General features: G+C 38.2%; 1 protein-coding gene across 1 annotated transcript; it reads right to left on the bottom strand.

Moving 5' to 3' along the window:
* Nucleotides 1-1,659: 1,659 nt before the first annotated feature.
* Nucleotides 1,660-15,883, bottom strand: LOC121147087 (UDP-glucuronosyltransferase 2B14-like). The gene is made up of 6 exons (XM_040966799.1): nt 15,163-15,883; nt 10,616-10,764; nt 8,823-8,954; nt 6,937-7,024; nt 5,582-5,801; nt 1,660-1,939 (listed from the first exon to the last, which is right to left on the bottom strand). Exons 1-6 carry the CDS (start codon nt 15,881-15,883, stop codon nt 1,660-1,662), a joined length of 1,590 nt encoding a protein of 529 aa, XP_040822733.1.
* Nucleotides 15,884-21,733: the final 5,850 nt, after the last annotated feature.

The following is a 21,733-nucleotide window of genomic DNA, read 5'->3' on the forward strand; positions in this document are numbered from 1 at the left end:
TAGGGGGTTGGGTAATGGTTTAGTGGCTAAAATCCCCACATTTTACATATTGAGATTCCTTAAGGTCACCAGTTCCTATCACAGCTGCTCCAGTTCCCTTCAAGCTCTCTGATTGTTGCCTGGGAAAGCAATGATGGATTGGCCAAAGCTTGGGGTCCTGTGCCTTCATAAAAGATCCGGAGGAGGCTTCTGGCTCTTGGCTTCACATTAGCTCAACTCCGACCATTGCGGTCACTTGGGGAATGAACCCATGGTTGGAAGATCTTTCTCTCCTTCTCTCTGCAAATCTGCCTTTGCAGTAAACATAAAATAAATCTTTATAAAAGACAGAAGGAAGGAGATGGTAGAACTCAATCCCAGATACTTCAATATGGGAAGGTGGGACCCTAACTGAAGTGTTGATCTTTAACAATGTTTGTCCCTTCAAAATGTTTGACTACTGAAACGCTGAAAGTAGCAAGAGTAATAAATATGTAGGATTTGATCTATAACACAATTCTGATGATTCTCTTCCACGTGCATCTTCATGTTTACATTGGTCATGATGACTAATGAATTTTCAGAAGTTATTTCATTAAAAAAGAAGTAGTGGTGCATTTAAGCTTTATTATTGCCTCATACCAATGAATACGTACCAGGTTTCTCAATTTTAAAAATTAATAGAGTTAGAGGACACTAATAAATTACACTTTTCTTCTTTTCCTTTTACTATTTACTGTATATTTTGTTGATAGTGGTTGATTACATATTCAAGGTTTAATAAATGAAAGTGCTCATTCTTCTTATTGAGCATATCTTAATTAATTTCATTAGTAGAATCTCTAAAAGCAATTTAGCATTGCAGCAAAAGCCTGTAAAAATCTTCCTTGCATCAAAAAATTACAATAATGCCCTTCTTCCTGCTGGCTATGGAAATATATACAGATTATTAAATTAAAATGCTACCTTTAACTCTGCTGTTTTTTTTCCCTCACAGTCAATGTTTTGATTACAAAGGCCTTGTGTAATAGTTTTTAAAAGTAAGACAGGAGGAGCATTTTTTTTCCATTTAAATCATTTAGAATAATTTTTTTAAATTATTGCATGTATGTGGATCTTAATTGACTGCTTCCTTTGCTATGTATTATAAGAAAAGAATACATAAAAGATATAAATTTCTTGTTTTTAGGAGCCTCGGGTATTACAGGAGTTAGAAATCATCTTCTCTGAGAGGTTAAACTAAAAATGGTAGTTTTTAAAGGAAAGGAGGGGAAATCTAACTTTATAGTGAGCAGAATAAATTTCCTAGACTCAATTTGTCATTCTTAAAGGGAAGGGTTTTTGTCTTTTATTTTATGCCATGCTATCTAGTTATATAGGGAAATTTAACAAATGGAGAACTTCAATTTATGAACAATTAGAGTTTCATGTTGAAAGTATCACTTTTTAAAGTATATTTTACTAGACTGCAATGAATGAAGTGGTCTGAAAAAATTGCCTGGCCAACTTTAACCAGAATCTCAGTCTATTTGATAAAATACATATATTTCACTGGTGCATCATAGTCAAATAGAGGACTGTATCTGAATATGCACACAAAACTTTCTTACTGTACTCATCCAATAACCTGATATTCCAGTAAATCTTGGATTTTTTGCTAATCTTGGGAATGAAGTATATCTAATCTCGCTTTTTCTTCCTTCCTGTATCTACAAACTTTTGGCAAATAAACAGACACGTTTTTATGACAAGGAAAGAAATGATTGTCACACAGGCCAACAGGAACCCAATCACATCCAGAGAGTGGTACTGGTACCAGGTGAGATCGTGAGCTGCAACCCGAAGGTGTTTGGCTCCTTTGTGGCGCATGACATGCTCAATCCAGAAGGCTGCTCGATCCAGGGGCTTCATGGGCTGATCGTGGTGGATTCTTGATAATGTCATAACGTTCTCTTTATAGCTGAAGAAAAACAAAGTAGTTGTCAAGTTATACATGAAAAAGTGATATATGTAAATTATTCATGTAGATGATAAAATAAATATCACCTAATCATGGAAGAAAAATGGATTATTTTCTTCTGTGATTATTCCAGATTTTACCTGTTAGACTAGAATCTCTTGAATCCATACAATTTCAGCATATATAGAGAAATATCATTTTAATATTCCACTGTGGAAATTTGGATTGTTATTTATCCCTGAATGTTAGAAAACACACACACACACATACCCTTTTGCTTATCTGAACTTAAATTTCACAGCCAGAATTATGAATAAAACTGATATACAGAGTTCAAAATAATATCAAAATTAGATATAAAAGGCAAGTTTGTGACAAAACCTATCACATGTCTTGGCAAAATTGATAAGGTTGTCATTCACTAAAATTTAAATGCTCATCTTACAACATTAGATTAATGATTAAAGTTATAAGCCATTAAGCTACCTTATTTGAATTCTGCCACTGAAACTACCTTTGCCTTTTTTGTAAATTTCTCTCTTTCTAGCTTTTCATCCCTAAATAGCATGGGTAGGAATAGTACCTTTCATGTTTAATAGTGTGAGTGAACGATAATGTATTGATTCTTAGGATACTTTCAATTCCTATCCTACAGTAGAACATTAGGAAATGATTTGTTTTTAGTATTATGATCACAGAATCCAAGATACTCAACATTTTACTTTGAGATTTTGCGATTTCATTTATGTGCAACATTGAAATGATGAAGAAGAGTTAAGGATGAAGGGTTTGTGTAGGAATATTACTAATCAAATCTAAACCACCAAGTGCTGTAGCATGACATGGGAAGAATAGAAATGAAAGTAATTACTCTTTCTTTTATTCAAAAAGCACACTGGGAAACTCCGGAGAAGTGCATCAATTAAGAACATGTATGTAATATAAAAGAGAAAGACTGCAGTGAGTAAGTTTCATATACTGCATGCAAAATGTGGTACAATGTGTATCATATTGTACACATTCACTGTGTTTGGAAATTAAGATATTTTCTTCATTTTGCAGCATTCCATGCATTAACTTATTAATTTAGATATGCATTCAAGATAGGCTTATTTTTGCATGAAACCAAAAAGAATGATATGTTCTCTTTCAAAAATAAAAAGCAATAGTATTTCTAAAGGTGCTTATTAGGATAGACAAAAGATGTAATAAATTTGAAGCTGTACATATTTTAAAATTGGTCAACTTTAATAATATTGGTATATTGGCCCAACACAATGTATTATATCCATTTGAACTCACTGGAAAAAAGGGGGGAATATATATATTACATATATGTATATACTATATACATATAGATATACACAGAGTCACAAACATACACATCTACATATATAATGTATATTACATGCATATATGGTATATAATACATAATATATGTGTATGTGTACATATATAATTAAGCTAGTAACAACAATATAAATGGAAAATTTGGGGGCATCAATTATTTCTCAATTCAAAATTATTTTTTAAACAGAAACCAGAAGATAGACCCGCATCTCTCACTATACACTAAGATCAAATCTAAATGGATAAAACATCTAAACCTACACCCAGAAACCTTCAAACTTCTGGAAGAAAATGTAGGAAACACTCTGCAAGAGCTAGATGTAGGCCCTGACTTTCTAAATAGAACACCAAAAGCAATAGCAATCAAGACCAAAATAAACAAATGGGACTTCATCAAACTAAAATGCTTCTGCACAGCAAGGGAAAGAATCAACAAAGTAAAAAAACAAAACAAAACAAAAAAAAAAACACAGAGTGGGAGAAGATCTTTGCACACTACATAGGTGATAGCGGGCTAATCTCCAGGATATACAAAGATCTCCAGAGAAACCAAAACACCAAAACAAACAAACTACTCAAAAAAATGGACACAGGAAATGGGCAGACATTTCACAAAAGAACAAACCCAAATGGCAAACAAACATATGAAAAAATGTTCAAGTACCCTACCAATAAGGGAAATCCAAATGAAGACATCAATGAGGTGCCACCTAATGCCAGCAAGGATGGCAAACATACAAAAAACTGCCAACAACACTTGCTGGCAAGGATGTGGGGAAAAAGGAACCCTTCTCCATTGTTGGTGGGGCTGCAGGTTGGTGCAGCCTCTACGAAAATCAGTATGGAGAACACTCAAACAACTGAAAATCTGCATGCCATATGATCCAGCAACAGCACTCCTTGGAATATATCCAAAACACCTGCTACACAAGAAACCTACATGCACCACCATGTTCATAGTAGCACAATCAATAATTGCAAAGACTTGGAAGCAACCGAAATGCCCATCAACAGAAAACTGGATAAGAAAGCTATGGTTTATTTATTCAATGGAATACTACTCAGCTATTTAAAAAAAACGAAATGCAGTTCTTTGTGGCCAAATGGGCCCAACTGGAAACCATCATGGTAAGGGAAATGAGTCAATCCCAAAATGTCAGATATCCCATGTTTGCCTTAATTTAAGTTGAAATGCTGTCAATTTGTACAAGGGTACCTGTGAAATGTAGTATTATTACATTGTTAACTAATCCCATAATGTTGGAAATGGTTGTTGATGCTATGTTATGGCATTTAATTGGTCGGAACAATAATCTGCCAGCTATGTCTCCAGACCAGAGTTGATCTCCTCCAGAAAGTGTTGAATTCAGCTGGGCAATAAGATACTGGACACTATGCAAGGCACATGCTTGCACTGAAGGAAAACAAGAATAGATTTGAACTGTAATACTGCAATACGGTGTTGGAGCAATCTACCATGGGGGGAGGGGAAGAGGAGGGGAAGGGGGAACATCAGAGCCTATAAAATGTTGTTATAAAATTAAATGCAATAAAAAAACTCCAACAAAACCAGTGATAGTCTAATTTGACTGTTTCAAGTCAACTATTTTTATCTTCTAGATAAGCAAAAACAAATAAACATGTGAGCCAAGACATACTTGTATTTCTAACAAGTACCTTCCTCCTCTTTCAGTAGCTTTGATTTGATAAATTTGGAAACACTAGTGTTTTCCATTTATCAGTATTATCACAGAAAACTGACAAAGTAATAAAGGTGATGGGAGTAGTAAGTCCCATAAGGCATCCTGCTTTGTAGTTAATAAGCCATTTTAGAAGAGATCAAAAAATAAATCAATGTGAGAGATGAAGATGTTAACTTGCTTCATTTTAGGAAATTTTTACTATCTACATCCATCCCATAACATCACGTTATACACCTTGAACATGCCGGCCATAATTTACTATGAAAATAACATTTTGTAAGTTATCATGTTGGAAGTAAGTCACAACAGTATTGAAAGTAGGCTGTTACTGGTAAAGCATTTCTTGTTCCATGCTTCATTTCTGTATTTGCTTAATGTTGTGTTCTAATACTTTCATCTTCATTGACAAATGCTTCCATCAGACTTAATAAAAATACTGTGAAACAATAATGCTTTGGTTATTGCCTTCGAGTGTTGAGAAAATTTGTACGCATCTTTATGGTTATGTTCAAACTTGAGTGATGCTCCCTTTACTACATGTGAAAACAATGTATAAAGACTATGCTGTTTTAAAGAAGGAAATACTCACGAAGGGTCATTAATGACTGTCTTCAAGGCATTGAGCAAATCTTCACTTGACATGGTTTTCCAGTTCAGTCTCACAGCTGCTCCCTTGGCTGTCATGTAGGCAACGTTATCAGGTTGCTCCCCAAACAAAGGGATGCCCACCATAGGGATGCCATGGTGGATTGCCTCATAGATGCCATTGGCTCCACCATGAGTTACAAACGCTCTGGTTTTGGGATGACCTGGGACAGATGAAGTTTCAATTAAATTATTAAGTGAGAGTCTGAGAAATAAGGTAAGAATTGTACAGTATGAGAAACTAAATGGAAGAGTTCTCTGAACAAAATAATATGAGAATGACAGAGATCAAAATGCATTAAAACTGCCTGTAGATCAAAAGAAAGAGACACCTTGTGGACTGTAAAAGTGACTAAAGGACAAATGGGGCAGTTTGAATCTCTTGTGCAATGAGAACAAGAATAAAATGTGTACATACACAAAGACAATTCTCTGTACCAATAAAATAAAAACTTTATTTCCTAAAAAAATATATGAGGCTGAGTACAAGTGAGAATGTTTTTCTTGACCATGTATTACATTTACTAAGTCTAATACTTGGATGACCAACAGAGTATAAAGCGGCAATGCAATAACACTGGAAACACTGAAAAAGAGAGCACACTTTTTTTAAAGGGAGTTACCATTTTACCATAAAAATTATGGATTTAATACAATGGAAAATATAGAGCCATTTAGAGCAATTTAGAGGCATTTGAAAATACCTCCATTAGGAAAAAAGATTGAAATAATAATTGAATTAAGACATAGGTGGAGGCCCAGCATCTTGGCCTAGCGGCTAAAAGTCCTCGCCTTGAATGTGCCGGGGTCCCTTATGGGCGCCAGTTCTAATCCCAGCAGCTCCACTTCCCAGCCAGCTCCCTGCTTGTGGTCTGGGAAAGCAGTCAAGGATGGCCCAAAGCCTTGGGAACATGCATCTGTGTGGGAGACCTGGAGGAAATTCCTGGCTCCAGATTGGCAAAGCACAGGCCATTACGGTCTCTTGGGGAGTGAGTCATCAGATGGAAGATCTTCCTCTCTATATCTGACTTTGCAATGGAAATAAATAAATCTAAAAATAAAGGACACAGGTGGTGTAGGATATTGTTGAAAGCTCTCTGAGAGGTAAATCAAAGATGCTCTGACTCCACTAACAGAGAATGTGTCTGTGTATAGTACAATGCTGACTGTTAAAATTTATTTCAATTCTTCTAGGACTACAAGATAAATTTATGTATGCCCATTGAGTTTCATGCTGAGCTGTTCTTAACTTGGTTAACTGTTACTCTTCATTTCACCCTTCGTTCTCCAAACACTTACCAAGAAGATCATTCTGAGGGATCCACTTAAAGATTCGAGTATTGGGTCCTAGGGATTTTGGTTCCTTCCCATCAAACCTCCAAAGAACCTATTAGGTAAAGAAAATACCTTATTTTGCAAGGTGAATTCCAAATGATCTACAAGTTAGAATACTAGAAACACTGAGAGATGACCTAGGTGAATCCCTTCCATAAGAAAGATTTCTATTAAATGACTTATTTATTTTTATTGGAAAGTTAGATATACAGGAAGAGAGCTAAAGAGGAAGATCTTCATTCACTGATTCACTCCCCAAGTAGCTGCAATAGCTGGAGCTGAGCCTTTCCAAAACCAGGAGCCCAGAACTTCTTCCAGGTCATCCATGCAATGTGCAGGGTCCCAAAACTTTGAGCATTCTTCACCTGCTTTCCTAGGCCACAAGCAGCGAGCTGGATGGCAAGTGGGGCAACAGGGATTAGAACCGGCGCCCATATGGGATCACGGCATATGGAAGACAAGCAGTTTAGCCACTTGGCTACCATGCCTATTATCTTATAATTATTATTAGAAATGAAGATGTTCAAATAGTAGGAAAAAAGAGCTGGTTCATATTAATTTGGCAGTGAAAGTAAATCCAAATAATATTAATACTAACTTTTTCTTTAATTAACTTTTACCTCTTTTGTAATGCACTATCATGCTTTGACAATCCTTATTGGTATGCTCTGATGTACCAAACAAACTCCATACCACTACATAAAGAAGGTGCTGGTTTGAATCTCTGAACAAATCTCATAAACTGGAGCACAAAGTAGAAGTGTTTCAGTTCTATTTGCTCTGTGATTTGACATCTCAAGAAAGTAATAAATGCATGCATACATAGTAGCATTTCTAAAGCCTACATCCAATAAAAATTAGTTCATACATACCCAACCATAAAAGCTACATAATGTGCCTTAGAATAATTTGTCTCTACTATATTTTATAGAGTTGGGACATCTTAACCTCTTCCCAGGCCATTCTTAACTTCTGCTTGATTTGTTACATTCCTTTCTCCTTCCTCAATGTGGAAAAGCTGTTAATCTGAGGGGCAAGAAGCAGTCTTTATCCATCCGTATTATTACAATGCACAGTGACTGTCTCCGGAGCAGGACCCACTGCTGCTCTTTCTCCTACATCTTTCTGATCCAGATACTGACAGGATCCAGTCCCCTGAGACAGACCCAAATTTGTCTAAATCCACTTAGCTAAGGAGTGACACTCATCCTTCCTTGATCTCAAAAGACTTGTGAATGGCTGATAATCAGAGCTACTCTCAAATTAGGTGAATCATAATGTCTGAATTACATGAGAAATCTAAACTGCATGGTGCAATTCCAAGTTTTTCAACACCCACACATATTTATAATGCAAAGACTACAGTTCATATTTAAATCCTTTGTGACAACATCGCTAGTGTGCACAGTAATTCAATACTACTGGAAGGGAAATGAACAAAGAACATGGTAAAATTTGATGATTTCTTTGTTCCTTCCTGCATATTTTTGTATGCTGCTAAAGCTTTGAATCTATTAATATATGTCTGATACCAACATTAGTATCAAAGTTTTCTGAAATCAAATCACTCAGCACTGGGTGTCTCTCCCTCTCTGCTTTCAAGAGGCACCCCTCCTGCTGGTTCTCTCCAGGGAGATACTTTATCCTTCCCTCTTCCTTCCTCCTTCACCTGGTCACTTTGCAAACTGAAAACAACAACTAACTACTCAGCCCTATTGTAGTGTGTTTTCAAACTGGTATCTGATAATTAGAACTATCCTAGCAGTTTACTTATAACACAGGAAGTTTCTGTAATCGGAGTTTAACAGGATCTTTCAATACTTGCCCACAATTAGAACACTCTTTCTGACCTTTTGTGGAAGCTGGGCAAGGGCTGATGCGATCACATTGGCCCTCTCTTCTGTCCCATGACCAAACATTGAACCCGGAGAAAACACCACAACTCCCTCTTCTCCAGAGCTTTGCACAAAGTCTTCCATCTCCTGCAAAGAAAGTGATTGTTCCGTCATAGGGAAGCAACAGCACAGAAGGTACTAGCGAAACGACTAGTGAAATCAGGATTTTCAGGAATCATTAGAGTGAATACTGGCTAAAATATATGCAATGTAAAATTTGCCACTTCTCAACTTGTTAGTATAGAAGCCAGATGGCTGTTTAAATATAATCCCATTATGTGCCAACCATTTCCAAAATGTTTGCCCTTTATTTAAAAGAACCTTACATTCAGTGTACATTCTGGCATGTATTAAATAAACTTAATATAGTTTTTCTTTCTTTTTAGCTGCATGAGAAAAGTGTGATCATATTCTATTTAACTTCTCATTCATTGCTTTCTTGTTTTTTTTCAAAGATTTATTTATTTAAGATAAAGTTTGAGAGGATGTTTATTTAAATTATGTTGTCATCTGGACAGGTAAAAATCATCATGGTTAACCTAGACATGTATTTTCAAAATAGATACTGCATTATAACTATTTAGTAAGTTTTAAGTTTTGTGTGACTGCTATTAAAAAGCAAATAAAAACATTTTAAAGAAGCCATGCAATATAACGGCAAAGAATTCATAGGTACATGCAAAATTGAATTAATGTAGATTTCTATTCCTTTTGAAATTCATTCATAGTTTTCCATAAATTTTTAAGACTCTTCATATACATTCCAAAATGTATTCCGAGATAAATGTCTTAAAAGTGTAATATGCATTTAAGATATGTTAAATCCTTGTACTCATAAAAATTACATCCCATATACTCAGAGTTCTCTTGTAATTATAAACTAAAAGGCTATTCTCAGATACAAGTGGTAGGAATGATTACATCTTTATTCCACGTGCAGGGAATATTTTCCCTGCACTTATTGTCAATGAGATACGATGCTGAAACCCAGTCCCTCAAAGGAAAGGCCTTTCCTTGAAGGAAAAAACAGAAAACAGCTGCAGTGGTAAAAGAATCCATCTCTTCAATGCATATTTGAGATTTCAATGAGGAATGGCATATTGATGTGCAGGTGCAGATATCTGACAGAAATAATTTCCTATTGACATCAAAGATATTTTGTGTATCATCTCTACTACTAATATTTTCCATATAGTACAAGACAGCAATAGTCATGTCTATGTATTCTGTACTTTAGTTATTTATCATCTTTGCCTGCACCATTACAGTAATGCTTTCCTTTTCCATAGATTGTTTCTCTATAAATGAACCAAAAGACTTCCTTTTAAAGGGTTCTATCTCTTAACAGATGTCTATTCATCTCTCCCCAGCTCAACTCTTCTCTGACCCCTTTGCCAACATCCTCACTAAATATTTTGACTTCTTCCTTGAATGTGGATCCAAGTAACCTCTGTAAAAGAACCAGCCTCTGTATCCAACCATTCTTCTGTACTAAACAGGTATTTCTTGGGACCCACAGTAACTACTCTACTTGCTTTTAGTTTCATCAAAATATCCTGTTATGTTACTCTAGTTGTTTGTGAATTATTATGGAATCTGATTTCATGTAAATATGTGAGTTTCCTGTTGAGTATTTATTTTCCATAGCTCCTTTTCCCCATAAACCTAATGCAACAAATGAACAATGAAAAGTCATTTCCACTGAAAATCGAACATAAACAAAACAAATCACACAGAAACATACATACCTTGGGGAGAGGCTTGGCAGGTTTGCAGTGGAGCCCTCCAACAAATTGTACATTTGGTAAGGTTGGGCGAGGAAATTCCAAGTCCCAATAGCTTCGGATGAGCCACATGTCAGCTTTCTTCACCAGGTCATAGAATTTAACAGGTCTTCCTGAATGGAGTAAGAAAATGCAGGGGAAAGACCACTGTCAAATGAAGTAGAACAGGAAATTTCTGAAAGACACTGAAATGATTCAGTAAATTATAAATACAATATGTATTGATAAAATAAATATGCTTCTCTGCTTAAGTTATCAGCTTGCTTTATGTCTTGTTTATGCATTAGGTCTATGCAAAGGTAACGTGAATAGAAATTATGTCATTAATGTTACTTGAATATATTTATAATCATAATCAACAACATAGTCCACAATATACCTACACGTGTATTTTTTCTTCCTAAAGTTGAAAAGAAGAAAACAGAAATGTGTCCAACTATTTTAGCTTCAGAATTGACCATAACCATAGATAGAACTTTCTTACGATTGCACAGTCCAGGTTCACAATTTACCAGTCTAGCTCTTAAATGGATTTTCACGGTGGACAGGAGTATTTTTTCTTTTTTCAATTTTACTTTTTGCTTCCTTGAAAGACAGATAACAAAAACCTTTCTAGCTACTGGTTCATTCTCCAAATGCTCACAACAGCTAGGACTAGCCAAGCAGAAACTGGAAATCAAGAATTCCTTCTGGGCCTCCCACACAGACAGCAGGGACCAAGTACTTGAGTTGGCATTCCCTACTGTCCAGGTAGAGTCACACTAAACTCAGCTGCCCTGGCATCCAAAAAGAACAAATGAAGGGTCATGGTTCTCAGTGGCATTTTGACAGACATTTTTAACAAAGACATGAAAAAGCACCAAAGATTCTTTCCACAGCAGACAGAGACAGTGATGTGCCCAGCCTTGTGCTGCAGCCAGCTGCCTGCTGTGTTTTGCCATTTTCCTGTGAAATAACAGGAAGAAACCACTGCATCCCCACTGATCATGGCTTCACCTGAGAAGAAACGCCAGAAGCTGCTGGGTTCTGAACATCTGCTCAGCTTAAAACAGGCAAGCTGCATTTCTTCCCTCCCCCGCAACAGCCCTGCAATGAGCCATACTCACAGCATAAAGTCATACAACACACATATGCCCTAATCCTACCAGAATCAGAGTGACAGTCAGGGACATGTTGAACAAAACAGAGATCCCCCGCGTCCTGCAACTGTGAGTTTTCGGGCATTATCCCAGAGCTGTGCCTATACACTCTACGTGACCCATGGAGATTCACCATAGTATCTGGGGACAAACACTGCAAGGAGTTGATTAAGTAGAAAAATATGCTCCCCATCTAGGATAGCTGGGTTATGAATGCACGGTATCCTGAAACACCAGGACTGTAATGATTAGCTCTAAATTTTTCAGTGTTACTGGAATCTACTCAGTGTCTTTGGGGAAGAACTCAGATTTCAACTTTTCAGACTCTTATCTGCCTCAGAAAAATTTCCTATGTACTTTATAGTCACCCTTTGGGTTTAGAGCATCATTCGGTTCACTGTGCCTAGTCCCAGGAATAGGAATGTTTGTGTTGTATGCCCAAGCACCAGTTGTATTCCAGAAAGTTCTGAAAAATCGCATCAGCATCACATGCTTACAGAGCCACACTGCTATGCAGCCAGCCCTGGCATCAAGCTTGCCAGTGCACAAGGGAACAACTAACTACCTTTGCCTCCCTCAGCACTAAGAGCAAAGTCCTGGCCAGCACAGTCAGGTCTGGTACTGAGCTCTCTGTAGACCAAAGATGCGTACTCTAGGATATCCACTTTTATTCCAAAATCACATTTCTTGTCAGTTAACTACAATGGCATTATACACTTAAGTAGCAGAATGCTAAACTTGTAGCTGTTACTAGGGGACTACACTACTGTAATAATATGTGTAAAAATGGTAGGAGAGGAAATGGGGAGGGAGGAAGAGAATAAAGGAAGGAATCCTTATGTTTATACAACTATATCACAGAAAAAATAAGAGCAATAAAAATAATTTTCAATGTAACAGAAAGAATTATTCTGCCACTTGTAGAAAAAAACCTATATTGATTAGGGCAAAACAAATCACTCAGACTAAGTATTTGAGCTCATCTAGAATCAAAACTAAAGCAACAAACCAAGCATTACCCTGTATTCCAGTTAAACCATAAACTCTTTTCTGATAATACTCCAGAAAGAAGAAGTGAATTGTGCTGAATGTGAAGATAGCAACATAAGGACACTGGAAACATGAAGAAGCAGGGCAGCATGATGCCTCCAAAAAAAACATAGTTAATCTTTAGAATTATATCTGAGCTAAAGGAAATCTATAAGAGAGTTACAGAAATAAAAATAATGGTTTTAAGGGAACTCTGTAGATATGACACAAAGAGGCAGACTAAAGATATGTGAAACAAAGTAAGCAACATGAATGAACATAGCACTTACAGAATTCATTAAAAAGAGTCAAATAAAAATGGGACCATATAATATATCATAAATCATATCTCAGCATATTTAAGCAGATTAAACTCTTACAACGTATCTTCTCATGCTGTAAGTGAATAAAACTGGAAATGAATAAAAAGAACAACTCAGCATTCATAAGCACAAGGAAATTAAGCAACATGCTCCTAAATTTTCAGGGAGTTTTGAGGAAGTTAAATAGAAAATACATTTTTTATTGAAGTGCATGAAAATGAAAATACAACATACCAAAACAGGTGGGAAATTACAGCAGTGCGTGCTTACATTTAAAAATAAAAGTCTCAACTTAAACATACAATGATGCATCTCAAAGACAGAGAAATAACAAACTAATTCCCAGCTCAGCATGAGGTGAGAACTAATAAGAATCAGAGAAGAAATAAAATTGAAAATAAAGAATATTAGAAAACAAATCTAGTTGGTTTTTATCTTTGAGAGAATGAAAAATGACAAAATCCCTAGCCAGACTAGGAAAGAAAAGAGAGAAAAATTCAAATTAATAAAATTAAAGTTGATAAAGGACACATTGTAGCTGACCTTATGTTAACACAAGAGGGCATAAGGAACTACTATTACAGAGCTATAGGCTTACAAACTGCAAGATTTTGATGCTATGAGTAAAGTATTCAGCATATGTAACCTGCCAATGTTAAATTGGGAAGATTTAGAGAACCTACACATACCCAAAACAAACAATGAAATTGAAGCTGTAACCAAAGTCTTCCACAAAGTAAAGGCCCAGGAGCTGATGACGTTACTATTAAGATCCACAAAAGTTTCAAAGTGAAAGTAACTCTAATACTTTTTGCTCTTTACTCAAACTTGCTTCTTACTTGGTGAAGCTTTACATATTATGATTGCAATGCAAATATAAAATGTGTCATTGTAAAAATTAATACAGAAAAAGAAGTAGGTTGTAAGGGAAAGAGGATGAGGGAACTGGGTGAGGGGGAGAGGGGCATAAAAGAGAGGTAGGGAAAATCAATTCATTCTATAAATAATTAGAAGATTAACTTGGATGGTTTTTTTAAATAACAAAAACAGAAATTTCTCACATAGTTTTTACTTATTTGTAAGTAAGTAGCATAATTTGGAAAACATAGAGACTAATATATGTTTTCATTTCAATAGAATAATTGATAAATATTTAATAATGTAATCTTGATTCAACACAAAAGCTAAGCAATAATCACTGTACAATAAAACACTGTATCTCTCAACTTCTAGAGAACTGTTTAGATATAATTTTGTAATTAATTCTGTAATTTAATTTTGTAATAATTTTGTACTAAGACTATTCTTATGCACCAGAGAAAGCCATTTGCTCAGTGTTGCCTGCCTACCTGGTATATGGCATGTGTGTGTGACAACTTTATCTGCTTGTCTCCATTTACAAAGAGACTATAAAAGTGGCTCCTGACATTTCTCTACCTTGAGGAATTTATGATAGTGTCATAGAAGATTCTGCACACCTTCTCCCTTGTAGAGGGTGACCTCCTGACCCCTACCGCCAGGGTGCATTCTATCTGACCCTGTAACTTCCAGAACTTCTGTGAGATTAAGAAAGCATTTCCTTCCCTATCTATAACTGCTTTGATTTCTCATCCATAGACCTCAACACTAGAGTCACAGGAAAGTTGAGGACTCCATATTATTAACAACATGACTTACGGCTCAGCACAGTGGCCTAGTGGCTTAAGTCCTTGCTGTGAATGCGCCAAGAACCCATATGCGTGCCAGTTCTAATCCTGGCGGCCCTGCTTTCCATACAGCTCCCTACTTGTGGCATGGGAAAGCAGTTGAGGACAGCCCAAAACCTTGGGACCCTGCACCTATATGGAAGACTTGGAAGAAGTTCCTGAATCCTGGCTTTGGATCAGCGTAGCATTGGCCATTGCAGTCACTTGGGGAGTGAATCATTGGATGGAAGATCTTCCTCACTGTCTCTCTTCCTCTGTATATATCTGACTTTCCAAGAAAAATAAAATAAATCTTAAAAAAAAATGCGACTTACCTAGTACTTCACTGCACAACTGATCCCATCTCTTCTCCTTAAATGTCTGGAACCAAAAGTCAAAATAAAGCATGGACAGCATATTTTTTACCCTCTCCATGAATGTCAATTTCCCACTTAAATCGGACAGAATCAAAGGCACATATGAAGGAGGTGCTGTAAGTCCTCCACTGTACTTTTCCATAGTGTAGGCAGGAGAGAAGCGGAGACTGTACACAAAGGGGATTTGCAGCAGCTCAGCCAGCAGCTCACCACATGGACCAATGGCATCTGAAAGAAGGATGTCAAACTTGGATTCCTGTAGTTTCACCATCAGCTGCTTGTTCAAAACTGCTTCTTTACAGAGATATTCATAAATGTCAGAATGAGCTGCAAGGATGTCTTGTAGTGCTAGGAGATATTTCCAATATGAGTCCTTGTCTGTCTCTGTCCAATTAGTGACCCATTGTGTGAAAAAATCTTCCAGGTCATTCTTAGTGAAAGATACAGGAAACGTTTCAAATTGAATGGCAGTATATTTGCTAGGATCAAGGAAAATGGAAGCTGAGTTTCTCAGAACCATCACCTCATGACCTCTCCGGACAAGTTCATCCAAAATTACATTTAGATTCATCCAGTGACTGTACTCCATAGGCCACACCAGCACCTTTCCACAGTCCGCAGATCTGAAGCAACAGCTCAGCTGTAACAGTAGCAGAACTGAAATGCATTTTACAGACATCCTGGTGAAATGTGATGCTTCCTCCACAGCCGTGCTTTTCTGTCTCTACTTGTGCTTATATCTAAGAAATGTAACAAGAAGTTAAAATATAACTTGCATTGATAAAAGCAAATACATCACATGAACAAGCAGATCTATTCACAGGTATGGTTGTAAAAAAAAAAGCAAAGGTAAGTGATTCTGAGTTGAGAGAGTAAATCTCTGTCTTATCATTAAGTACTTTCCCCCAGGTCAAAGTCAATAGTCTGAGGGTGTAAGTCAACAATGCTAAAAGCTGTGACAAATGTGGTGATGGCATGACACTGAAGTAAGGACAAAATAATTACATAGTTTTTCCACACTTCCTTCATACTGTGGTTGAAGGGACTGCATCTAAAATGTTTATTAAGAGTAATTCGTATATAAAAATAAAACGTCACTAAATAAAAGTGATAATTCAGAGTCATACACAAGACTCAATTGAACATACAATCATGAAGGCTCTCAGCTTTTTTTCACATTTTATTACTCCAAAAGAATCCTGTGGGCAGGCACAGTATATCGACATGAAAATGCTGTGTCACATGCCCACCATCATGTCCTCTTGCCCATTTCAAGTTCCAGCTTTGGTTTTATTCCATCTTTCTGCTCATGTGCTTCTCTTGAGGAACCATGTGATATTTCCAATGGTTGAGTTCCTCCAAGCTACGTGGAAACCCAGACTTATTTGTCATACACTAACCCTGGCTTGGCACAAATCTGGATGCTCTTGGCATTTGTAGAATACATGAGTGGCCATTCTTTATGCCACTGCTTTTCATGAAAAATTAAAAAAAAAAAACTGAACATACAGTATAAATTTTACCCATTATTCTTTTTCATTTTTAAAAAGTTTTCTTTTCAATATTTTTTACATAGTTGAGAGCAATGCATGTCCATGAGGGCTTCTGATCAGGGTAGAGAGTGTTGAGGTATGGAGGAAGGTGGGTGGGACATGTTTATGCTTTCTCTCCTGTGTCCTCACGGAAGAAATGGGTAGGGTCAGTGCTTACTGTCAAACCACATTGGCACCTGGGAATGCCGTAGGGATCCTGATGAGAGGAGCTGTGCTGAGGATGTTGCTTGAGTGGTTTTGATAGTTCTGAGAAGTTGTTGGTTTGGTTGCAGCAGGGGTGAGAAACTCATCTCAAGGTCTTTTGGTGGATCAAGTTCACCTTTGTGATTCTGCAGATCAGGACATTTACTAAAAAAGCCTGGCCAGGAGAGTTGTTCCACTTGCTCTGCTTTCCATACTCTGACAAGGCATGCAACATCTTCTGCTGGCCTAAACAAGGCTGTCATGACCTTGTATGCATCTGGCCATGTTGTACAGTGCCCGTTTCTAACAACTGAGGAGGCCCTGTCCCAATGCATCGACTGCAAGGCTGAATCACATATGCTGTGGTTTTTCTGTGGCTTGGGTTTGAATACAGCCATCTAGATAGGGAATTCCCAAAGAAACTTCAAATGGATGATTTCAGATTTGTCTCTGTGTGTACCAGCTAGTGCTGGGTCAGGTTAGGTTTGCTGCCTACATATATTGGCAATGTACATATTGGTGGATGCCGGTGCCCAGTCAGTTCCTCCCCAGCCCCATCTCTCATGTGAACTGAGAGGTGTTGTGTCCTAGCTCAGCCCAGTCCCCCACAGTCCCAGTCCTCATGCACACCAGAATGTTCCATGGCCTAGTTCCAGCTCTCATTTTACCTGGCAGGTGCCGCAGCCATGCTTGACATGACCCTCACCCCTTCCTGGGGTTCATATGTACCAGTAGGTACTATGGTCTTTCCCAGCATGGCCTGACCCAAGACCCAGTCCACATATATATAAGTGAGTACAGCAGCCTTTTCTCATCTGGTCTGCCTCCAACCCCATCTCTCATGCTCACCAGTTGGAATTGTAGCCTTTCAGGCAAGTTCCCCAAATTTCCCTGCCAGTACAGCCCCCTTTCCTGGATCTCACATGTATTGTACGGCTGTAGCTATGCTTGGCATAGTCCATTCCCAGTCATAGCCTTTGTATGTGCCAGTGTGTGTGTGTGTGTGTTACAAAACGTCCAGCCCAGAATCCTCACAGCCCTGGTCACATGCATGTCTTTCAGTTCTGCCTGGATTGGCCCATCACCACCTCCAGCTCTAGGACAAAATTGTGGGTGCTACAGTCCCACAAATTCTCTACAGAATCTGTCCCCAGATCCAGTTCCTTTGTGTTCTTTTGGGTGCTGTGTTCCATCCTGATGAAACCAAACACTTGCTCTGACGCTCATGGGTGGATACTTTGGCCCAGCCCTGCCAAGTATCTCCTCCAGCCTCAGCTCTCATGCTCACTGGCTGACAGCATGGGAAGTTATTTAGCCTAGCCAAGGTGTCTCATTGGACAAATGTCTTGGCCTAACTTTTACATGCCTTTAGCTTTCACCTTTCTAATGCATGCTGCTTCAATGCCTTTGATTTGCTAGCAGTGTAATGACCATTCCAGGGAAGCCCCCAAAGGTCTCTTCTCATCTGTAAAACATGATCTCAGTGCCTGCTATTCCAATATGTATCTACACCCCTTTCCCTGGGAAATCTGCAGCCCACACCATGCAGCAGCACACGGCATACCTGGGGTCCATGGTGGCCTGTGCAAGTACAGTGTCCCTCACACCATACCGCATAGAATTCACCATATAGCTTAAAGAGCAAATAGGAACTATACTGGCACACCGATATAGTTAACACGGAGTTGGTACTAACCAGGCCAAATGCCTAGAGCTATTGGCTACTTCTCACTCAGTGGTGCAACACTCACCTAGTTACAAGGCAACCAAGGCAACTGACTTATACCTTCAGTGCACCTTTTATTCTTATCCTATATTACTCCTATTTATGACTCCTCCAGTTCCTGGCAAACAGTTTATGTCTCTTTACATTTGTGTATTTTGAACATTTTCTATAAATAAAATGACACAGCACATATGACATTTCCTATAAGTAAATAATACAGCACTCCCCACTTGAGGGGTTGGTCTCTAGCTCCTTCTGTAACAGAATCATAGTGCATGTGTGAACTAAACAATGACTATTTGGTACAGGGAATCCAAGTGTGATATAGAGGAGCTGAGGTGCTGTGTCAGAACTGTGGCGAAATGGAAGAGTGGGGATCTATCTTAGGCACACTTGTGAAAGACTGTGTGATATAAAGCAAGTCTGTGAGAAAGGATGGAGTCCTGATACCTTCAATCTGGCTGATACGAGGGAGAGCTGAGGTCGTAACTTTCAACTGGGAGCTATAAGTAGAAGCAGTCCAAAGGTCTAGGCTGCACCTCACCCATAGACTCTGTTTCTACACAATTTTTGAACTCATGTTTTTAATTTCTTTTGTGTCATATGTATTCATGAAAATGTTCCTACCTACCGAATGTGCTTTTAAATACTCTCTAGTAGTAACTATGAGCTGGTTCATAGAGATGCACAGGCTACTATGTGAGAAGTGGATGCTTCAAGGTTTCCTTGTCAACTTTCCCTCTGTTCATAAAAATTCTATGAACTCACTGTTTGGCAAGTATTGGAACCTTTCATAATTCATGCACAGAATTCATTCACTAGATTTAAAATACAGGTCCCAAAACTTAATAGCTAAATCCTCAACTTGCAAGTGCTGGGATCCCAAATGAGCAGCGATTTGTGTCTCGGCTTTTTCGCTTCTTATCAAACAAGCTGCTTGTGGGACAGCAGAGGACAGCCCAAAGCCTGCATGCACGTGGGAGACCTGGAAGAAGCTCCTGGCTCCTGGCTTCAGATTGGCTCAGCTGAGGTCTTTGAGGCCATTTGGGGAATAAACCAACAGGTGTTAGATCTTTCTATCTCTCCTTCTCTCCATAAATATGATCTGTTTTTCCAATAAAATAAATTAATATTATTCACCAAGGGAATTGCTGTAACTTATAAAAATTTAAATTTAATGAAGGTTATACATGAACTGCTTAATATGGTGATCATTTTAATCATCTACTTAAAGCTGACATTAAGTCATTGTAAGTCATCTGTACAAATTTTCTTGATTACATCATTAAATGTGTACATATAGGTCTTTCCTCTCTTGGAGCCCCCTTTTGTTGTGGTACAGAAAGTTACTGCTGGCTACCACGGTAACCAGAGAAGGGCTGAGCTTGCCTCCAACCAAACCTGGAACAGATAGCGGAATTCTGTCAGGCCCCGCAGGTGGTGGAACCACCATTGTACCAGTGAGAATCACACACCCATATCCCCCAACCAATAGGGGCCGAGGTGACCCCCTTCTTGGCTTCCGTGTCAAGAGGAATTTAAAAAGCCCTTTCCCGTGTCTTCCTTGCTCTTCTTTCTCTGCAGCCCACTCCTTCACATCTGTCCTTCCTGCTCCATGGGGAGGGAAGACCATGATTGTGGTGCCCTGAAGTAAAGGCCATCTAAATTCTTTTCATGTATTTGGCTTGAGTTACTCTTTCCCTGGCAGTCGGGGAATCGACTATTTTGGCCAGTGGCGAATCTAACAGTGACCATCTTTGATGCCTTTAGTAAACCTGGCTTTTGCCAATTGACATTGTCCATGTGAGAATTCTTTCTTCTTTTAAGACTAGAACTGAGGTTGCTTTGTCTTTTCACCTGAAATTCCCTAAAACAGTTTTGTTGCTGTCACTCAGAATGAACTGCAGTGAAACTTGGATCCACTTTGAATCTGACTCCATCCAGCACTGGGTCATCTAGATGGGTGGTGAGCTGCAAAATGCTCTCATGTTTGCTGTTCAAAGACTCTGGTCTCTGAGAAACATCAGGTTCCTGCCAGCCAGATAAAAGTTGCTAATGCAGCTTCCTAGGGAGAATTTTAATTCCCACATTTCCTTGTTGCTTCACCTACTGAGTCATTGACCTAAGCAATAGCCAGGCCTGGGAATCTCTCTCCAAACTCCAGCTCAACACATCTTTGCTAAGACTCTTGCCGGAGGCTCATTGTCAAAATCAGGCTCAGTGTCAAGTCAAGGTTACAATTATTTTCATTCACGGACAGAACAATCTATATGGATGTAAAGGATATATTTATTATATAGCACCTATTATATATTACACAGTTTATAGTATATATTGCATATTACATATTATAGGAAGTGTTAATTGGTTTAGCTTTCTCGCTAGCTTAGGTTGGGAACATGTTTGGATATATAGATATATCCTGGCAGAGACGCAGCTCTAGAATGCCACCTCTGTGGTTTTGACAGATACATATCCTAAGCAACAAGACTAATTCTTACACTGCCGGTAAAGGGAACTAATCATTCACTATGAATGTGTTCTGACAAATATATGTGTGTCCCTGCTTATGGGTGTGGATTGCTGAGAGACTGTGGGTAATATGAACTAATCCCACCCTCACCTCCCTGCCTTCAGTACCTACCTGAACACCACAGGCAGGGAGAGAAAGCAATGAGAGCCATCTAAAACTCTGGAAAAATTGAAAAAAAAACTGAGGTACACTTCTGTTTTTACCCTTTCATTTCAGATGGCAAATAATCCCTCTACCACAGACATCCCCTTGGGGTACAACCTAAAACATTGGAAACCCTATGACCCCCTGGTCTTAAAGAAAGAGGCCTGAAAATTTTGTGCACCAATGCATGGCCTGTTAGAAATGTAGAGAATGGAGTTCGTCTACATGGGCTTTCTTTGCATAGTTTTCATTGGGTTGACTCAGCTGCTGTGCTGACCCTGACTCTGAGAGTCCTTTCTGAACACACTCTGCTCTGTCCCCATTGTCTCACTTTTAGCTGAAGTCTCTTGGCTGCACCCTTGTGGTCACAGTCAGGAATATCTCGCAAGA

This window comes from Ochotona curzoniae, unplaced genomic scaffold (assembly GCF_017591425.1).
Source record: "Ochotona curzoniae isolate NIBS_2020 unplaced genomic scaffold, NIBS_Ocur_1.0 scaffold_4506, whole genome shotgun sequence".
Lineage (NCBI taxonomy): Eukaryota > Metazoa > Chordata > Mammalia > Lagomorpha > Ochotonidae > Ochotona > Ochotona curzoniae.

What these genes read in the sequence shown, in the direction of transcription:
- LOC121147087 (XM_040966799.1), bottom strand. Translation starts at nt 15,883, where the DNA reads ATGTCTGTAAAATGCATTTCAGTTCTGCTACTGTTACAGCTGAGCTGT. An exon ending in TTGCCCAGCTTCCACAAAAG is followed by an intron (nt 7,025 to 8,822) that starts GTCAGAAAGAGT and finishes TTTACCTAATAG; the next exon opens with GTTCTTTGGAGGTTTGATGG. An exon ending in ACAGTCATTAATGACCCTTC is followed by an intron (nt 1,940 to 5,581) that starts GTGAGTATTTCC and finishes GTTTTTCTTCAG; the next exon opens with CTATAAAGAGAACGTTATGA.